Below are 21,382 nucleotides of genomic sequence, written 5' to 3'. Positions count from 1 at the left end.
CTAATTGCTTTTATAATGATGATCTGAGAAGTAAAATTAATACTTGGTTACACATTTGTTAGTTGATTTTGTCAAAAGCTAGATTCATTTCCTCTTGCATTTTCGAGGGAATAGCGGACATGTTCTAATGCTAATAAAGGAAAAGAACATAATACTTTGTTACACCTAATTTTCAATGAAGGTGGAGCTAAATTCTAGTCCAAGTTCATCATGCTTCATTGCCTTCCAACTGTTTAACAGTGCTCCTGGTATCGTTCCATTCAAGTTATTGGATGCTAGATCGACAATATGAAGCATATTCCAATCACCATTGCTATGTGGGCATCCAATAGACCCGTGGAGCTTATTAGACCTAAAAATCATGATCCTAAGAGTAGAAATGTTGCTCAAGAAACATGGAAATTTGTCAACTAAAGCATTATTACCAAGGTTTAAGACTTGTAGTTTCATGCAATTGACTAAAGATTTTGGTATGGTACCATCCAAGAGATTGTCATTTAGATCCAAATATCTTAGTGAACATGAATTTGAGAATATAGTATTAGGGATATGACCTCGAAGCTTGTTTCTACCAAAATTCAACATCCTGAGACTGCTACTTAGTGCTGCAAAACACTTGGGAATTATCCCATCAAAGTTGTTGTAGGAAAGATCGAGAGATTGAAGAGTTGAAGCATTGCAAAAGGATTCATGAATCTCTCCCTTAAAACTATTATTTGAAAGATACAATATATGTATGAAAGGGAGATAATTTCCGATGTCTGGTGGTATGATAGAGCTCAACATGTTGTTTGAGTAGTCCAGATAAGTTGCATACTTAGGGATGAATGAAATTGGCCCTTGGAGTTTGTTATAACTAAGATCAACCAGAAAAAGGTTGTAACTCATGTTCGAAATACTTTCTTCAAAGTTTGTGAAAGAATTCTTGGAAAGATTCAAGTTATCAAGGGATTCAAGTTGCCAAATCCAGTTAGGTATTGGTCCTTCAATCTCGTTACCAGATAGGTCAAGAACTACTATTGTGGAATGATTTCTCAGGAAATTTGGGATTCCTCTTAACTTGCAGGAAGCCAACTTAAGAATTCTTACCTTCGGAAACGGTGACAAGTCACGGTCATCTCTAAAGTTGATATCAACTGACAAATTGTTATGTGAGAGGCCTAGTAGAGTTAAATTACTTAGCCTTCGAATGACGTCCAATTGTATGGTGCCATTAAACTTGTTGGAAGAAAGTTGAATGAAACGAAGTGTTCTAAGGTTAAAGACAGACATAGGAATATGTCCATGTAAGTTATTGTTGCTCAAATCAAGCATCTCAAGTACAGGTGAAGAGGCACTATCAAACTCACCCAAGAAACCACTGAGTTCATTATAGGGAAGCTTCAGTTCTCGCAAATACGGGAGCTTAAGTAGAGATGACGGCAGGCTCCCATTGAAAGAATTGATCCCTAAATCAATGCTGACAAGATTTATGAGGCCCTCGAAATGGCTAGATGGTAAATCCCCACTCAAGTGATTCAGAAATAAGGATAAATATGTGAGGTTTTTGGACATATTGAAAGAAGGGAGTGGACCTGTGAGGTTATTAGATGAGAAGTCTATATAAAAAAGTTGGGTGAGATCAGACATTGAACTGGGAATTGTCCCATTGAAATGAGAATAAGATAAATCAATGGTTGATAACTTCTTCAGATTGGAGATAGTATTTGGTAGTGGTCCTGAGAAATTTGTATTGGCGAGATTCAAGTAGTGAAGAGATGCAAGTGGGGAGAAGTCTGGCAAAGAACCATTAATATTTTGATTGTCTGATATGTCAAGGACCTTTAATGCGTGTATTTGAAAGATATCTTTTGGGAAAAAACCATTCAAACCACAACTACTAAGTTTTAGGGTAGTTAATTTGCAGAAATTTGCAAAGGAATTCGGCACTATGCTAGACAATTTGTTGTGGCTCAAGTTTAGAACAGAGAGTGACTGGAGCTTAGCTAGTGAAGAATCAATAGGTCCAGAGAGATTACATGATGACATGCTCAGAATATGAAGCCCCTCCAATGAAGATAGAGCAAAACCCCATTCCTCTCCGCTAGAAGATATTGCTACACCATCTAGATACAATTCTGTGATATCCGTGAGGTTTTGCACCAGCATCGCTATATTTGGATTCTCAAGTTTTAGGTTGTGATCTGAAGTAACTAAAGAAGACAAATCAAGAGTAACCAACCTTTTGAGGTGAGAAATTTCTTTTGGGATCTGTCCCTCAAAGCCAGCATTTGACAAGTTTAGATGCCTCAAATTCTGCAGTTTATGCAGCTCGTGAGGAATCATCGAACGAAAGTCATTAAAAGCCAAATTTAAACTCTGTAGAGATTGCAGGTTGAAAAGTGCACTTGAGTGATTAAGTCCTCCTGTGATAGACTCGTGACTAAGATCAAGGGCTGGAACATGTCCATCTTTGCATGTTACCCCATGCCATTGGCGACAATCATCATCACTTTTGTTCCAATGAACTAGCTTTGAAGATTTTTCGTGGTTGAATATGAGGTTGTTTTTCAAATGGAGCAACAAAGAACGTTGATGGCCAAGACAGTAGCCATTCGCAACAAAATTATTAGAACTTGAATTTATTAAGCTGAATGGCATTAAAAAAAGCCAAAAGATTATGTATGCTCTCATAGTGAATTATGGCTTGAGAATGACGAACAGAAACTATATGAATAACGTATACATTTTCTCCCTTTATATAGAACAATAGCTACAACTATATTTGATTTATTTTCTGAATTGTTAAATTGTCCCAATTAATATGCACCATGCATTGCTGAGTCAACAACTTTCAACTTATGAAAACAAGTTACTCGTGAATGTCCATATACTATACAAAAAGTACTGAATGAGTTAGAGTGATTAACTTGTTTGGTACGCTACTATTCACCATATGTTACTCCAAAAAATATTTGGAATTAGTAGAAAATTTTGCTTTTTTAAACGTCGACATTCAAGCTGATGTTGGCCAACTTATCTGGTGCCATTTAGCCTGCACAAATTGTACAATTTGTGCACTGTGCACAAAAACTTTTTGAAGGACATATGTTAGTGCACACTTTTTTATTACCGGTTATAAAAAAAAAATTAACTTTTGCTATTTAAACCTACCTCTTTTGTCTGTGCAAGAAGTAATACATACCCTACTTATATTTTACCTTTTTGCCCCTTTTTCACGTTTTTCATATTTACTTTTTTTTATAATTATTATTAATAAAATAATAATAATTATTATAATAAAATAAAAAATAAATTATTTTTATTTAATTGAGTTTAAAAATAACACTTTACACTGCCACATTGCATAATTTGATTGAGCTAATTTTAAGTGTACTAATCTATGTTGCATGGGTACTCCATTTTAGACCGAGTACCGGTACCGGATACGTACCGGGTACCGGTACGCGTATGGTACTCCCCCGGTACGCACCGACGCCGTACCTAATTTTTTATTTTTTATTTTTGCAACGGGTACACGCGTGGTACACCTGTGGTACTCGCGTGGTACACCAATTCAAAAAAACACGATTTTTTTTCTCCTTTTTCTTTTATTATTAGTTTTTTTATAGGAAGATTTACGTTTTTTATTTGTTTATAATATAAAGTAGCAATTATTGCTAAAAAACAATAACAAAGTAACCGCCGGAATTATTCACTCATTCGTTGAAAAGGAATAGACTAAATTCAAAGAGAGATGAAGATCTAGTTTTTATTCATACCAATCTTCGTCTTCTCTCAAGAAAGAGAAATATTAATACTTATAATGAAAGTGCAACAAAAATGTGGGATATTCGTAGAGATGAATGAGATTTATTTAATATATAGTTGATATTCTTGAAATTGCTAGTCTTTCTCGCGGTGAACCTAACTAGAGGTCACTCTTTTTAGTGATGATGAAGAGGGAAATAATTGACTCTTTTTGAGCTAATTAGTTTTAATTTCATATTTTGATGTTTCGAACAATTTAAATTACATTTAAAGTGTGTTGTGATATTTTTTATGTTTAATTATTTGTTTTAACAATATAACTATATTATTTGATATATATAATTATATTTTTTAAAAAAATTATAGGGTGACAAGAAAACATAGAAGATTTTGCACAACATGAACAACTAATAGAAGATTTTGTGAAAGAGAAAAGAATGAAACCTGGGTTTCTAACCGGTTCTTCTAAATAGGTGACAATGAAGAGAAGCAATGTGAGAATGGATGCGGTGATGTTGAAGACAGCCCACCCATGTTCTGGATTTTTCATTTACCTTTTTTATTATAATTTTTTTTTTTTGGTTTACACCTTTTTTTTATAATTATTTTTAATAAAACTACGGGTCAGACAGGCGCAGTGTGTCTAACTTATGTCAAAAAAAAAAAAAGAGACATGTCTTAAATAAGGGTGTTGTTGATATTATGAAAAGTGGATTGATAAAGTATGAAATATATGGTAAAAGTTTTAGTCAAACTCTTTGGCCTTTTCATAAACATCAGGACTCCGATTACACAATTACTACAATCAGTTAATATAATCGGAGTTTGGATATCAAAATTATCTTTATCATTCATATATTAGTTCAATTAGGTGATATTGAACGGTGAAATTAATAAAAATTGAAATATCCGGTCAAAATTGGTAGTTTTAGTCAAACATTATTGTCCTCTTATAAAAATTAGGTCTCCAATAAGACAGTTATTACAATCAGTCTGTACCTTTGAAATTCGATCATCAAAATTCTCATTCTCATTCGTATGTTAGTCCAATTAGGTGATATTGAACGGTCTGATTGATAAAATATCCGGTAAAAATCTATAGTTTTAGACTTTAGTCAAATCTCATGGCCCTTTCATAAAAATTAGGTCTCCGATGAGACAATTATTACAATCTCTTTGTATATTTGGAGTCTGATCATAAAAGATTCTCATTCGTGTGTTAGTTCAGTTAGGTGATATTGAACGTTCAGATTGATAACATTTGAAATATCTGATAAAAATCGATAGTTTTAGTCAAACTTCACGGCCTTTCATAAAAACAAGTCTCCGATGAGACAGTTATTACAATCGGTCTGTACATTCGGATTCTTATCATTATAACTCTCATTCTCATTCGGATGTTAGACCAATTAAGTGATGTTGAACGACTGAATCGATAAAATTCGAAATATTCAATAAAAATCGGTAGTTTTAGTCAAACTTCCTGGCCCTTTCATAAAATTAGGTCTTCGATGAGACAATTATTACAATTGGTCTGTACATTTGGAGTTCGATCATAAAAAATTCTCATTCTCATTCGTATGTTAGCCCAGTTAGGTGATTTTGAACGGTGAAATTGATAAAATTTGAAATATCCGGTAAAAATCTATAGTTATAGTCAAACTTCATGGCCCTTTCATAAACATCAGGACTCCGATGGGACCGTTATTACAATCTGTCTGTATATTTGGATTCCGATCATCAAAATTCTCATTCGGATGTTAGTCCAATTAAGTGATATTGAACAGTCAAATTGGTAAAACTTGACTTTTCTTTTTTAAAATAGCAAAATTATATTAAAACTAGCTAGTCCAATTACATGGAGTAAAAGGTTATCAAATAACGTTCTTAATGTTAGTTGAGTTCCCGGTTCTCCAATAGATTGACCAGCAATAATACCTACAGCTTCTCCCAATTCTACCAGGTCCCCATGAATGGGACTCCGCCCATAACACAATCGGCAAATCCAAGAGGTATTCCTACAGGTAAAGGGGGTTCGAATTACAATAATGAGTAGAATTACAATAATGAAAAAGATAGATACAAATGGCTATACCAAAGCTTATTTATATGCCAACTAACTAGACTAACGAGTAACTAGAACAAAGGGTTATCAAATAATACAAATAACATGCTAAAAAATCACTAATTTTAAAAAAATAAAAAATGCACTCACTATTAAGGTCAAAAACATTTTTTTTTAAAGAGATTTAAAAATGGACGAATTTATATTTTATGTGTTAACGGTGCTCAATATAATATTGACTAACATGACTTTTTTAAAAATTTAATTGCCATAGTCAGCTAGAATATATGGACAAATACTGCAATAAAATATAAAAATTTAATTGAGAATTATCAACAAAAACAAAAAAGAAATTTAATTAAGATTTAAAACAAACTTAAATTATGGCCTCATAAAAAATATTTGGGCTCAACAAATTCTTAGCCCAACACATAAAAAAAAAACCAGAATTTTATGTTATTTTAATAATAAATTGGTGGGGTCACAATTTTTTTCCTATCAACAATAAGTTACCAAAAAGTAACAAGTCAAAAAGCAAAATGAATCTCAACCATTGAAATACATATATATTATATCAATGGTCCACATTTCATTATTAAAGTTGTGCATCCATGCACAAATTTAACAATTTGTGCATTGTAAATGCCACCAACTTATCTGGGTGCAACAATTAACATATTTTCCGTACAACTATTACCTCTTGTCTTTGGATTGTCAGTTCAGTTGTGCTCATGTGATTACTATGAGTCAGAGTGACCCACTAACTTATTTTGTACGCTTCCTTCCTTACACCGTGTGCAATCTAAAAAATACATTTGGAATTAGCATAAAGTAAGTGCTCTACATTCAAGCTGATAGGGGTGCAATTATTACTGTACCACTTCATTTTTTTCTTGGGACCGTGCTCCTTTTAAGGTCTCAGATTCTATCATAGTGTCAAATTCAGTGGGCTGGTCCATACGAACCACGAAAAAAGGAGAAAACTTAGGTCAAGTATCATACATCCTTTTAGTCCTGTTCTCCACTTAAAATTTGACACATCAACAATTTTTTCCATGTCAGTTTTTAACAAATTGGTCTCCAGTTGATGTGTCAAATTTTAAGTGGAGAACAGGACCAAAAGGATTTATGGTACTTGACCTAAGCTTTCTCCAAAAAAAAAAAAAAAACTCTGACTTTAAATGGGGTCCCCACAAGTGGACGTTGGAATTGGTCCTCTAGTATTAGTCGATCCTTGGATCAGATACTGAGTTTTTAAAAATTAAAAAAAAATAAAAATATAAAATATAAAATCATTTTTTGACCCCAATATGTGTTCATTTTGTTGTGAAAAACATTTAGAGAAATTAAGAAATGCAACCAAAACACAAGACAATGTAGGACATGTTTTAAAAATGGTAATACAGGGAGTAAGGATTTGTTTCATTCCTTGTTCCTTTGCCCCTGTGATCAGGGTTTGTGGTCCTTCTATCTCGATCAGTTGATCACCCCTCCAGTTGAGAGACTTTAATACTAATCTTGGTCTGATTGATCCAATTATTCTGTGGAGGATTTGGTGCGCTCGCAATAAGTGTAATTTTGAAGATACGAAGCATTTTGTCCAGGACATTGGCGCCAAAATTTATGGTTGCAGCCAAAATTTAATTGGCTCAGTGACTCTTAACGTAGAGGAATTCTATATGTTCACGGCGCAATTAGAGGTATCAATCTATTTGCTTTCTTTTTATTAAATTTTTTTGACTTATTTTTAACTTTTAACCTTCTGATGTGAGTTTTATTGCTTGTCTAATTGCTTTTTCAATGTTGATTATGATGCGTGTCAAATGTTGAAAAGATGTTAAAAAGGCAAATATTAGTGCATATCAATGCGGCACAAAGCTTAGAGAGCATTGTTGTACTACTAAGAAGTCAGAACTAATATCAATAATTGTGACTGAGAAGAAGGGATAGATTAAGTTTGCAGTTGATAGATGATACTTACAGAACAAGATACAACTTCAAGACAAAACTACAGGTAAAATAAACTGTATATTACAATCCATTGAATAGACGGAAAAATGTCGAATCTAATTATTTGATTTATCACTTGTCTCTACCTTATTCATGGACACAATCCATTCAATACTTATTTTGACACTATTTCTTGAAAACTAAGAAAGATGACAACTTGTTGAAGATATAACATCAAATTAAACCCTAGAGTTCTGCAATCAGTACCTCCACCTCAAAATTCTATACCTCTTCCCTTCATGTTGTTCAAACCCAAAATCAAGTCGTGGGATGATCTTGTAAAGCATCTCATCAACATATTTGGAATACCACAACCTCCATTTCTTCCAACAAATAAGAGGGAGAATGAAAAATCCAAAGCCAAAAATAAATCCCATCTCCACACTTAAGAAACTCCAATCAATTGAGCTCTTATTATGAGAATGAGACGATTCAGATGCCGGTGAAAGCCCCTGCGCTCCATCACCGTTGCAATTGTTGGTCAATGGAGAACCACATAACCCTTCATTCCCTTTGAAGGAATCTGCATCAAATGTTTGGATTTGAGTACTCAAAGGAATTCGTCCCTCTAAGTGATTGAACGAGAGATTAAGATATCCTAGGAAAGATAAACTTGAAAGCTCTTGAGGAATCATTCCGTTGAAAGAGTTATTTGACAAGTCCAAAGACTCGAGATTCTTCAAATTTCCCACAGTTGATGGTATGTGGCCAATAAATTCATTGTGTGACAAGTTCAGTGCATGCAATGCCTTGAATTGCATTAGCTCATTGGGTATTGGCCCTTCCAAATAGTTGTTTGACATATCCACATATGTGAATGCCATTTGAATTTTAACAAGCTTCATTTGTTGACCTTTGTTGACAATAATAACTGAATCTTGATAACGAGCAAGATCCACTGAATTATCATCAGCGAGCCCCTGGTCAAGGATTGAACGGGGCATGTTCCCTACAAGTTTTACTAATTTCATTGCAAGATATTTGTTCAAATGTGGTAGCACGTCTTTCAAACTCCTAGGGTGGAAGTTATCGTTGATTTCAAAAAACAAATGGCCAAATTCTGGTCCAAGCACACCTTCATCACGCATCATTGCCTTCCAACTGTTTAACAATGTTCCTGGTATTGTTCCGCTCAAGTTATTGGAGGCTAGATCAACAATATGAAGCATCTCCCAATCAGTAGTGCTATTTGGGCACCCAATAGACCCGTGGAGCATGTTAGATCTTAAAACCATGATTCTCAGGGTGGAAATCTTGCTCAAGAAGCATGGAAATTTGTCACTTAAAGCATTCTTTCCAAGGTTTAGGACTTGCAGCTTATTGCAATTAGCAAACGATTTTGGTATGCTACCCTTCAAGAGATTGTCACTTAGATCCAAATATCTTAGTGCACATGAATTTGGGGATATAGTATCAGGAATATATCCTCGAAGCTTGTTTCCTCCAAAGTTTAACATTCTGAGTGTGCTACTCAATGCTGCAAAACACTTAGGAATCATCCCGTCAAAGTTGTTGGAAGAAAGATCTAGCAAGCGAAGATTTGAAGCATTGCAAAAGGATTCATGGATTTCTCCCTTAAAACTATTGTTTGAAAGAAACAATGTATTTAGGAAAGGGAGATAGTTTCCGATGTCTGGAGGTATGATAGAGCTCAACTTGTTGCTTGAGTAGTCCAAATAATTTGCATACTTTGGGATGTATGAAATTGGCCCTTCGAGTTTGTTAGAACTAAGATCAATCGTAAAAAGGTTAGAACTCAAGTTCTGAAAACTCCCCTCAAAATTAGTTAGTGAGTTCTTGGAAAGGTTCAAGCTCATGAGAGATTCAAGTTGCCAAATCCAATTAGGTATTGGTCCTTCAATCTCGTTTCCAGATAGGTCAAGAGATATCATTGTGGACTGATTTCTCAAGAAATTTGGAATTCCCCTTAACTTGCAGGTAGCCAACAAAACACTTCTTATCTTTGGAAAAGGTGACAAGTCATGATCGTCTCTGAAGTTGATATCAACCGACAAATTGTTATGTGAGAGGCCTAGTAGAGTTAAATTACTTAGCCTTCGAATGATGTCCAATTGTATTGTGCCGTTAAACTTGTTGGAAGAAAGTTGAATGACACGAATTGTTCTGAGCTTAAAGATGGACATAGGAATTTTCCCTTGTAAGTTATTACTGCTCAAATCAAGCATCTCCAATATAGGAGAACTGTCAAAGTCACCCAAGAAACCACGGAGTTGGTTAGAGGGAAGCTTTAGTTCTCTCAAATATGGGAGCTTAAGTAGCGATGCGGGCATGCTTCCATTGAATAAATTGAACCCTAAATCAATGCTGACTAGATTTATGAGTCCCTCAAAATGGCTGGATGGTAAATCTCCGCTCAAATGATTGAGAGATACTGATAGATATGTGAGGTTCTTTGACATGTTGAAAGAAGGGAGTGGACCTGAGAGGTTATTTGAAGATAGGTCTAAATAAACAAGTTCGGTGAGTTCTGACATTGAACTCGGAAGTGTTCCATTAAATTGGCAGTAAGATAGATCAATGGTTGTTAACTGCTTCAAATTGGAAATAGAGTTTGGAAGTGGTCCTGAGAAATTTGTATTGGCAAGGTTCAGGTATTGAAGAGATGCAAGTGGTGGGAAGTCCGGCAAAGAACCGTTAAGTTTTTGATTGTGTGATATATCAAGGACCTTTAATGTGTGCATTCGGAAGATATCTTTTGGGAAAAAACCATTCAAGCCGCAACTACTGAGATGTAGGGTGATTAAATTGGAGAAATTTGCAAAGAAATTAGGAGTGCTGGACAGATTGTTGTGGCTCAATTTTAGGACAGTGAGTGACTGAAGCTTAGCTAGTGAAGAATCAATAGGTCCAGAGAGATTGCATGATGACATGCTCAAAACTCGAAGCCCCTCCAATAAAGATAAAGGACGACCCCATTCCTCTCCGCTAGCTGATATTACTACACCATCTAGATACAATTCTGTGATATATGTGAGGTTTTGCACTAGCATCTCTAGATTTGACTTCTCAAGTTTTAGGCTGTGATGTGAAGTTACTAAAGAAGACAAATCAAGAGTAACCAACTTTGTGAGTTGAGAAATTTCCATTGGGACCTCTCCCTCAAAGCCAGCATTAGACAAGTTTAGATACCTCAAATTCTGCAGCTTATGTAGCTGTTGAGGAATCATCGAACGAAAGTTATTAAAAGCCAAATTCAAACTCTGCAGAGATTGCAGGTTGAAAACAGCACTTGAGTCATTAAGTCCTTTTGAAATAGACTCCTGACTAAGATCAAGGGTTGTAACATGTCCATCTTGGCATGTTACTCCATGCCATTGGCAACAATCATCATCACTTTGGTTCCAATGAACTAGTTTTGAGGATTTTTTGGGGTTATATGTGAGGTTGTTTTTCAAATGGAGCAACAAGGAATGTTCATGGCCAAGACAGTATCCATTTACAACAAAATTGTTAGTGATGGAATTTATTAAGCTGAATGGTATAAAGAAAAGGAAAAAGATTATGTGTGCTCTCATAGTGAATTATGAGTAGCCTGTGGCTGTGTCTAATGGCTTTAGAATGATGAAGTAGCATATGTATCTTTTTCTCCTTTTATAGACTTCATATATTCAACATTAACCTTAACTATTTTTATTTTTTTTTGGGAATATTAACCTTAACTATTTGATTAGATTGTTAAATGGTTTTGAAAAATAAAACCAGCATATGTTGCTAGCTACAAAAGTTGGTGAATGAGTCAAGCTTGGATCATTCCTCTTGAGAATATAAGTGAGTGACTAACCTATCACTTTTCATAGTGGGTTTGGTATTTTGTTGAAATTTGAAAACATGCAATTAAAGATTTGTGATGGTTCCTAATTTTCAAAGATATATGGAACTTCGCATTAATTGATAAATGAGTGCTAGTGATGATAAATTTCGCAAGTGCACGAAAATCACGTAGTAATAAAAATATCGATCCACAGGGATTGTGTGATCAAACTAGTCGAACGGTGTTCATAGACATTATACAGAAAATACGCATAAATTGGGGGTATGTTGAGTAATGAATTGCTAGAAAATGTGCTTGATATAGTGGAAAAAGCGAGGTAGAATCATCGGAATCATCTAGTCTATAGCTAACCGCATGCAACCTACAATGTCATAAGATCTACTCAAATGTTCACAACTAGATCGACAAATTAGTGAATCGCAATCTCTTGTCAAAATCCACTCTATTCGTTGTCGATACTCCCCCGATCTCTCGGGCGGAAGCTACCTACAACGAATGATATTAACGCGCGTCAATCGTTCGCTACACTCTATGCCTCAATCTCTCGACCGGAGACACTCGAGTGCTCAATACAATTCAGTTCAGACATTAAATCAATACTCTCGCACGTGACTTAACTCAAAATCATTACAACACTAATGAAGGATCGTAAAGCATTAGAAACAGACTTGAATTGAATGAACACTATAAAGAGAGTATGATCTTACACAATTGCAGGTTACATTCAATGAACTACATCCTAAACTACCTAGATTCTACCTCCGAAGGAGTTTAGCTCCTCATCGTTCTTCGTACGCTTCCTCGCTTCATCGCCACGGCTCGTGAATCCATGATCTGATGCGCTTGGAGCTCTCCACTGGAGTGTTGAATCACGATCTTCAAGTTCCAAGACCAGAATGTAGTGAAAAGTTGCAGAATTTTCCAACCAGAAAACAGAATTATGCAGAAAATATATATACAGAAGGCAACCACGCCGCGCGCCAGATCTACCACGCCGCGCGTGGTTGCATCTCCATCACTATGCCGCGCGTGATAACAGAATCACGCGGCGCGTGATCAAGTCAGAGAGCATTCTTCATCTTCAGCAAGGCTTCACGCCGCGCGTGGTCCAAAGCTACGCCGCGCGTGGGCAAGTCAGAGAGCAACCCAGTTCCTGAACAAAGCTTCACGCCGCGCGTGGTCAGGTATCACGCCGCGCGTGATCAGAGTGGAAATCTTGGCTCCCTGTGAGCTCCATCACGCGGCGCGTGATAGGCTACGCCCCCAGCGTAGTGAAAATCATTCATTTCCTGCAGTTTTTCCTGTTTTCTTGCCAAACAAGTAATCAAGCTACTGGTTAGATTTCTCTTATATTTATTGCTAAAAACCTACTTGAAATTCTGGTATGACTAGAATGATGTTACCGAAGATGTCCCAACAACTACTTTATGAATAATGTTGTTTCTATTGTTGGCACATCTTATAACATATAAAAACTGACAGAAAATAAATAAATGACACAAGTAATTGTTAACCCAGTTCAGCCAACTGCCTACTCTGGGGGATACCAATCCAGGAAGGAAATCCACTAATAGCTCTAGTTACTAAGACCTCCAGCAAACCCTAGGATTTACGCCTTAAACTAAGACCTCCAGCAAACCCTTGGTTTACGCCTTATAACCTCGACACTACTCATGCAACTTCTGCCTAGGAACTCCTAGACATGAGATCCCATCTCACTTCCACTCACACAACACAACCTGTGTTGATTATACAATGTTAAGAATGATGTGGCGACAACTTGCCAAGACAACACTTCACTTTTGCTTAAAAGCTTCAAGTGAATCACACACGGTAAACTCCGTACTTCAAAGCTTAGGAGTCACCTTAAAATAATAAACTTACTTCTTAACTCGTGTTATAGAATCCACAAGCAAGAATTACAATCAAACAATAAAAGACTCAACAAAGACTCAATATGTGAACTAATATTTTTCAAATGAGATACTTAGTCTTGAGCTTGGTCTTCGTATATATAATGATTAGGCACGCTCCTCTTTCTTCACAAATGCTCAGACGCTCCTTGAGAATCATAAAGGATGATCTGATTCTCTTTTGATCTTCATCAAGAATGTATAGAAACTTTCCAAAAGTGTTTAAGGACTTTATAGGATAATTGTGATCATACCGTTGTACCATTAAGTCTCATCTTATCCTTAAAATATCTGATCAGATCAAATCTCCATTGAGCGTGCTCTTTAAGTGGATTTCCATATATAGCAGATGCTCTCATAAATGCGCGAGATTTCCTTGAATAAATATGATGTTGTAACATGTTATCCAACATCTTATTAGTATATTTGTTTTAGCAAAATTAAGCCAATTCAAATATCCAACAATCTCCCCCTTTGGCAATTTTTGGCTAAAACAATTTCAGGCCATTACCTTGAGAGATATAAAGAGCGCAATCCTTCAAATCACCATGGTCACACAAAAGAAGGAATGTTAGAGCATCATTTAAACAAAATTTCACATAGGTGAAAGTATATGCATCAGAGGCGGCAGCAGCGGAGTTATCATCAAATAGCCTCGAGCAAAATAAAACGTGGTATCAGAGCAAAACATATATCATATGTCAGATGTCATCAAAGATGTTGTGACATATGGGAGCGCAACTTCTAGCACATGTTCGTCCAATTAGGGCAGCATCCTTCCAGTAGCAAACTCCCCCTGACTTCATCAGCTTGTGCATCATCTCAGGGTAAAAAAAAATTTTACTCCCCCTGAATACTTGCTTACTGCTACTTAAAAACATGTCATAACAAAAGACACAACAACATGTAGCAGAAACAAACAAAGCAAAGTACTACTCCCCCTTTTTAGCCACAAAATGTGCCAAAACAGGAAAGTTAAGTATCCAAAGTGCAGAATTAAAAATACAGACCATGCACTCAGAAGGTGCTAAAATCCAGGGCACAAAACAACCCACAAATCAAATAACAAAGTTCAGTAAAACATTAAAACAGATTACAAAATCATTCATCATCACTACTGTCAGAGGCTTCATCCTCATCTGTAGCAGTAGCATAACCTTCATCCTCATCTGCATTGATTTGATCACCTGGAGCAGCCACATTTGCACTAGCTTTCACAGGTACCTCATCAGCTTCCAATCCTTCAATCATCTTTAAGAACACATTCTTCCTTTCCTCAAGCTCAGCCTGCTGTTTATCAATGTCCTGACATTGAATCTTCAAACTAGCAATAATTTCCCTTTTGGTCATAACACCAGCTCCAGCAGTAGATGTCCCAACATGATCAGTAACATTGTGATTACCAAAGAGCTTATGATGAAAAGTAAAACCAGATTCCCTCTTCTTAGGTGTGTCAGTCACAACCTTGATGTCCGGGTATTGCGCCAAGATGATTCCACATAGCAAAGATGGAAATGCTATTGGCATCTTCACAGCTGTTGATCTAATATGCCTAATGGTTTGATCAAAAATAAAGGTCCCATAGTCATAGTCAAACTTGGTTCCTACAGCATATATAAATCTACCCAGGTTTGTAGCAACATTGGTTGCATGCTTGGTTGGCACCCAATTTGTTGACCCTATCCTATTGAGGATGGCATATTTGACATTCAGTTTACTAGTGGGTATCAGCTTCTTTGTAGGCCAGACCTTAACCTTACCACCAGTTATCTCAGTACTCACAATATCATTAGCAACCTCTAATTCAGCCTTAGGTTCTACAGACCTACCTAAGTATTCATTGATGACAACAGGAGAGAAATTGATACATTTACCTCTGACAAAAACTTTGTGGTAGTCCTTGCTCAGTGGGTTATCACATTCTTCAGGGATGTTCACCAGAAATTCTTTCACAAGCAGCTCATAGCAGGGACTGAAGTCACAGACTGTCTTCATCAGACCAGCTTCCTTGATGTAGTCAAAGATGTCTTGACATTTGAGAGCATCTTTGGTCAGTTCCCTTTCAACAGCCAATCTCCTTTGGTAAATATAGTCCCATCTCAGTGCAAAAGCAGCACGATGAAAGGAAATGTTGTCACAGGGGGCTTCCTCAACACCTTGTGGAGCCTTCTTCGCAGTAGTCTTCTTAGGGTTGGCAGAGGAGATGTTAACAACATCTTCAGCAACATCATAGTCTGAGTCACTAGATGACTCCTTCTTTCTCTTCAGTGTTTCCTTCTTCTTGCTGGGAGGGGAGAAAACTTTGCTCCAACCTTTTACAGGTCCAACACCTTTTGTTTTCACTCTTGGTGCAGGAGTCTTGCTTGCAGTGGCCACAGCCTTCCCTGTACAGCTTCTCAACCTTTTTGTTATACCACCAGTAGGTTTTACAGCAGTCTTGGTGGTGACATAATCATCAACATCTACTACATCTTTTTCTTTCTCAGCTTCTGCAGGCTTGTCAGCTTCAACCTCTTGCTCATCTGTAGGGATGGACTGGTTACTTTCTTCAGATTGAGTGTCCCCTTCATTATCAGAGGTATCCTCATCAGCAGTTCCAGTTTCCTCATCTGTGGACTCAGATGTTGTGGCAGTTGGCTCAACATCCTTTTCAGCAACAGTTTCCTTCACAGGTTCTTCCTCAGCAGTTCTAGCATCTTCATTCTCATTCAGGGATGTCTCAACATCGTTCATGACAACCTCTTCAGTAACAACAGGGGTAGATTTTTCAGCCATCATATCAGCAATTGTTGGTGATTTCTCAGCAATATTAGGATCAACCTCTGTAGGAGTGTCTTCCATCTCAGTATCAACAGTCAAATTATTCAGATCTCTCTTCTCAGCATCAGATCCCAAATTATCTTGATTAGGGTTTCCAGCAATTGAAATAAGTGTTTCAACAACTTCGGAGACAGATTTAGGGTTCTGAGGTTCTACTTTGGTTGCTTTCTCGGATGTGTTAACATTCGAATCAAACACCAAATCAGACATAGACAGAGAAAACTTGGATTTGTAATTCCTTCTTTTCCTTTTAGAACTTCCTTTACTAGATTTATTACTCAAAGGAGAGATAGCATCACTTACTTTGATGATTTCTTCCTTTTTCTCAACAGATTTCTCTTTTCCTTTCTTCTCAGCGGCATTTGTTTGAGCTTTGGGTTTGGTAGCACGAACAGTCGTAACAGGAACGGCGTCCTTAATGATCTTTGAGGAATCGATCTTCGCCTTTGATCGAGTAGAACGGCCAGTCTTTGTAGTTTGTGATGATTCAGACATGTTTGAACGAAGGTTTTTGAAGTTTGAGAAGTTGAATGGATGAAGGTTGTGATGAGAAGCAGTTGAATAGGGTTCACGATCAGAAATTAGGTTTTTAATGAAAGTGTATTGATTGCGTGTACAGACACATTTAAGGGAAGTTTGTAATGATTTCCCTGAATTAGCGTGCATTGAATGATGGGAGAGAAAACGGTTTCTTTTTGCACGCCTCAACTGCTGTAACTGCTATGCATCTTCATGCAGGCAAATTCCCAATTTGCCCCTTAGAAATTCAAACTGATTAGCATCAAGCGCCTTTGTAAAAATGTCAGCTAGCTGTTCACTTGTACCAATGTGCTTAAGTTCCACACAATTTTCTTCAACAAGGTCTCTAATGAAATGATGCCTGATGTCTATATGTTTGGTTCTTGAGTGTTGAACTGGATTCTTTGATATATTGATTGCACTCAAGTTGTCACAATATAATGTCATGACATCTTGGTCGACATTATATTCTTTCAGCATCTGTTTCATCCACATCAGCTGGGAACAACTGCTACCTGCAGCTATGTATTCAGCCTCTGCAGTGGATAGAGACACACAGTTCTGCTTCTTGCTGAACCATGAGATCAGGTTGTCACCCAAAAAGAAGCATCCTCCTGAAGTGCTCTTTCTATCATCAGCACTTCCAGCCCAATCTGCATCACAATACCCTATCAAAGTTGAATTCTTTGTCTGGGAGTACAGAATTCCATAATCACTGGTGCCCTTTATATACTTCAGAATCCTTTTGACTTGGACAAGATGGCTCATCTTTGGCTTGGCTTGATATCTTGCACAAACACCTACAGCAAAGGTGATGTCTGGTCTACTAGCTGTAAGATACAATAGACTGCCAATAATGCTCCTGTATAGGCTTTGATCAACATCAATGCCATTTTCATCTTTGGTTAGCTTTAGATGAGTAGCAGCTGGTGTTCTCTTGTGTGCTGCAGTGTCCATTCCAAATTTTTTGATCATGTTCTTCGCATACTTGCTTTGAGAGACAAATATGGTGTCTTCCATTTGTTTTACTTGCAGACCAAGAAAATATGTCAGCTCACCTACCAAACTCATTTCAAACTCTGATTGCATTTGTTGTACAAAATGTTGCACCATCTTTTCAGACATTCCACCAAATACTATGTCATCAACATAAATCTGGGCAATCATCAGCTTCTCTTCTTGTTCTTTAACAAACAAGGTTTTGTCATGGCCTCCTTTTCTGTATCCTTGACTAACAAGAAAATTTGTCAGCCTCTCAAACCAGGCCCTTGGAGCTTGTTTCAGTCCATAAAGAGCCTTCTTCAGCTTGTACACATGATCAGGATTAGCAGGATCTACAAAACCTTTTGGCTGCTCCACATAAACCTCTTCATGCAAGTACCCATTTAGAAAGGCACTCTTGACATCCATTTGGTACAGCTTAAATTTGAAAATGCATGCTATACCAAGGAGTAGCCTAATAGATTCTAGTCTTGCTACAGGCGCAAATGTTTCATCAAAATCAAGTCCTTCAATCTGAGTGTACCCTTGAGCCACTAATCTTGCCTTGTTTCTTGTTACAACACCATTTTCATCTGACTTGTTCTTGAACACCCATTTTGTGCCAATGACATTAACACCATTGGGTCTAGGAACAAGATCCCACACATCACTTCTCCTAAACTGAGTTAATTCATCTTGCATGGCTTCTATCCAGAACTCATCAGTGAGAGCCTCTTTTACATTTTTAGGCTCTGTTGGGTTTTGTGTTTGGCTACATTTTGTAAAAGCCAACTTTGCCAGATGCTGGACAAAGATGCTGCAGCATCCTCGTACAGCATCCTGATGCTCTGTTTTAAGTGCAGAATTTTTTCTGTCAATCTCGTTCAAGATTTGCTTCAAATATTAATTCCAGCACGTGTGTATATGCAAGACGAGACTTACTGCACAAGAATTGTCCAAGTCGGCCTAAGGAAAGTTATTAAAAACAAAAATATAATTATATTATATTTTTGTTCGCTTTTTTTTGTTTGGTACAACACAAAACATATTTTCAATTTTAATCTAGGTTTGGCCGCAGCTGTTGCAAGGGTTTTTGTCTGCAACCCTAGCTTGCCCATCAAGACATTGAAGACTATAAATATGTGAAGCCTCAAGCTATTATTTTTATGTATTCTAAACCGTGTTTTTACAAAGTGTGAATTTTTAAGGTTTAGAGTTTGTGTCTTTTGTCAGCCTTTCTTGTGTCACTTTGATGCAAGTTTAGGACTGTGTTTTATTGTTAATTGTAAGCTACTCCTAAGCTTTGAAGCACGGAGTTAGTGTGTGTGATTCACTCATAAGCTTTTAAGCAAGAGTGTGGTCTAGTTTCTAGGAGAGTGTCTCCATCTTGATTATTATTATTATTGACAGCAACATGGTACGTGTTGTTAGAGGGAATTTGGGACGGGGTCTCATTATCTAAGAGGTTCTTAGATAGGATTGCACGGGTAGTGTCTAGGCGATAAGTCAAGTACCGGGTGTTGGTCGAGGGCTTTGAACTAGAGCTATTATAGTGGATTCATTCCTGGATTGGTATCCCCCAGAGTAGGTGACGTTGCACTGAACTGGGTTAACAAACGATCTGTGTTATTTATTATTCTGTCATTTATTGCTTTATTTTATTCAGCGCCTGTCTTGCTGCAACATATGCTATAGCATCTTGTGCAGCATTGTGTTCACTGCGTGCCAGATTTCAATTGGCATCAGAGCAGGCACCCTTTCTGGTTATAGGGTGAGCTCCAGGGAGAATGTCTGGCAACATGGACAAAGAAGGAGGGCTTGTAAGCAGACCACCGCTTCTAGTTGGTGTCTCCAACTATGATTATTGGAAATCACGCATGATTGCTTTCCTAAAATCTATGGATAGCAAAACTTGGAAAGCTGTTCTGAAAGGATGGGACCCCCCTGTGGTCATGGACAAGGATGGAAAGCCAACACTTGAACTAAAAGCTGAGGAGGACTGGTCTAAAGAAGAAGATGAGCTTGCTTTGGGAAACTCAAAAGCATTATATGCATTATACAATGGGGTAGACAAACACATTTTCAAACTGATCAAAAAATGTGTCTCAGCCAAGGAAGCATGGAAGATTCTTGAAACTGTTCATGAAGGTACTCCTCAGGTAAAAATGTCCAAATTACAGATCCTCACTACTCAGTTTGAAAATTTACGTATGAAGGATGAGGAAACAATTCAAGATTTTCATATGACTATTCTAGATTATGATAATCAATTTGATGCTTTGGGGGAGAAAATTCCCGAAGAAAAGTTAGTAAGAAAATTGCTCAGATCTCTTCCAAAGAAATTTGATATGAAAGTCACAGCTATGGAAGAAGCCAAAAACATATCTCAGATGAAGCTGGATGAACTGGTTGGATCACTCCAAACTTATGAAAGTGTTGTAAATGGAAGAAGTGAAAAGAAAAATAAGAGCATTGCTTTTTCATCCAAAAATGATGAAGAAGATCTAGAAGAGGATGAAGAATCTAATGAAAGTATCTCTGAAGCTATGGAGTTGCTGGGAAAACAGTTCAACAAAGTTCTAAAACAAATGGACAAAAGACCCAGACCAAATTCTAAGAATGATGCTCCAGGCACTATGCGCAGCATTGTGAATCAAGGAAAACCTAAGAGTGATGAAAGGTCAAGCTTAAACAAGAATATTCAATGTCATGAATGCGAGGGATATGGTCACATCAGACCTGAATGTCCAACATATCAGAAAAGAACGAAGAAAGGACTAACTGTCAGTTGGTCTGATGATGATGACTCAGAAGATGATACAGCATCTGTGACTGCCAAACATATCTCAGTCTTAACAGGTACTATTACATCTGATACAGAATCTTGTGATGGAGAGGTAACCTACGAAGAACTTGCTGATTCTTACAGAGAACTCTGCCTCAAGAGTGGAGAAATATGCAAAGTCATTGAGAAACAAAAGGTAACCATCAATCAATTGAAGGCAGAAAAATTTGAAAATATATCAAAGATGGATGAGCTCCAGAAGAAGGTAAATTATCTATCCTCTGATCTTGATGAAGCTAAGGAAGTCATTGAAAAATTAAATGCTGACATTTGGCGTTTGAGAAAATTCTCTGACATGTTGTATAAAGATGATGATCATCTTGATAAACTTCATAAAGCTGATGGTCAACTAGAAGAAATCTTAGAGAAAAATGTTCTAAAGCCTAAACATATTGGGCTTAGTTATGAGAATGTCAACAAACACAAAGGTTACAGCCCAGATCTCACGTACATGCATCCAAAAGAAACTCATAAGCGAAAGATGCCTCAACAGATGCTACAACATCATAAGCAGCATCCCTTGTCAAAGAACAAAAGAAAACATCACTCTTGGATATGTCACTACTGTGGAAGAAAAGGGCATATAAGACCTTTTTGTTACAAATTGTTTGGATACCCTAACAGGCATCATCAGCCTAAACCAGTTTCCACAACTGCCTCCACTCAACAAGAATGGAAACCTAAAG

At 36.9% G+C, this 21,382-nt stretch overlaps 2 protein-coding genes across 2 annotated transcripts; both read right to left on the bottom strand.

The window, feature by feature from the left end:
* Positions 1-30: 30 nt before the first annotated feature.
* LOC123923397 (receptor-like protein 6) lies at positions 31-2,765 on the bottom strand. Its single transcript, XM_045976088.1, has one exon. The coding sequence runs from the start codon at positions 2,671-2,673 to the stop codon at positions 166-168; it is 2,508 nt and encodes an 835-aa protein (XP_045832044.1). The 5' UTR covers positions 2,674-2,765; the 3' UTR covers positions 31-165.
* A 4,772-nt stretch (positions 2,766-7,537) lies between these two features.
* LOC123882361 (receptor-like protein 7) lies at positions 7,538-11,569 on the bottom strand. The gene has a single exon (XM_045931211.1). The coding sequence runs from the start codon at positions 11,359-11,361 to the stop codon at positions 8,026-8,028; it is 3,336 nt and encodes a 1,111-aa protein (XP_045787167.1). The 5' UTR covers positions 11,362-11,569; the 3' UTR covers positions 7,538-8,025.
* Positions 11,570-21,382: the final 9,813 nt, after the last annotated feature.

Source organism: Trifolium pratense, linkage group LG4, assembly GCF_020283565.1.
Source record: "Trifolium pratense cultivar HEN17-A07 linkage group LG4, ARS_RC_1.1, whole genome shotgun sequence".
Taxonomy (NCBI): Eukaryota; Viridiplantae; Streptophyta; class Magnoliopsida; order Fabales; family Fabaceae; genus Trifolium; species Trifolium pratense.
This window is presented reverse-complemented; position numbering and strand designations above follow the sequence as displayed.

Coding starts and splice junctions, on each gene's coding strand:
- LOC123923397 (XM_045976088.1), bottom strand. CDS start 2,673: ATGAGAGCATACATAATCTTTTGGCTTTTTTTAATGCCATTCAGCTTA.
- LOC123882361 (XM_045931211.1), bottom strand. CDS start 11,361: ATGAGAGCACACATAATCTTTTTCCTTTTCTTTATACCATTCAGCTTA.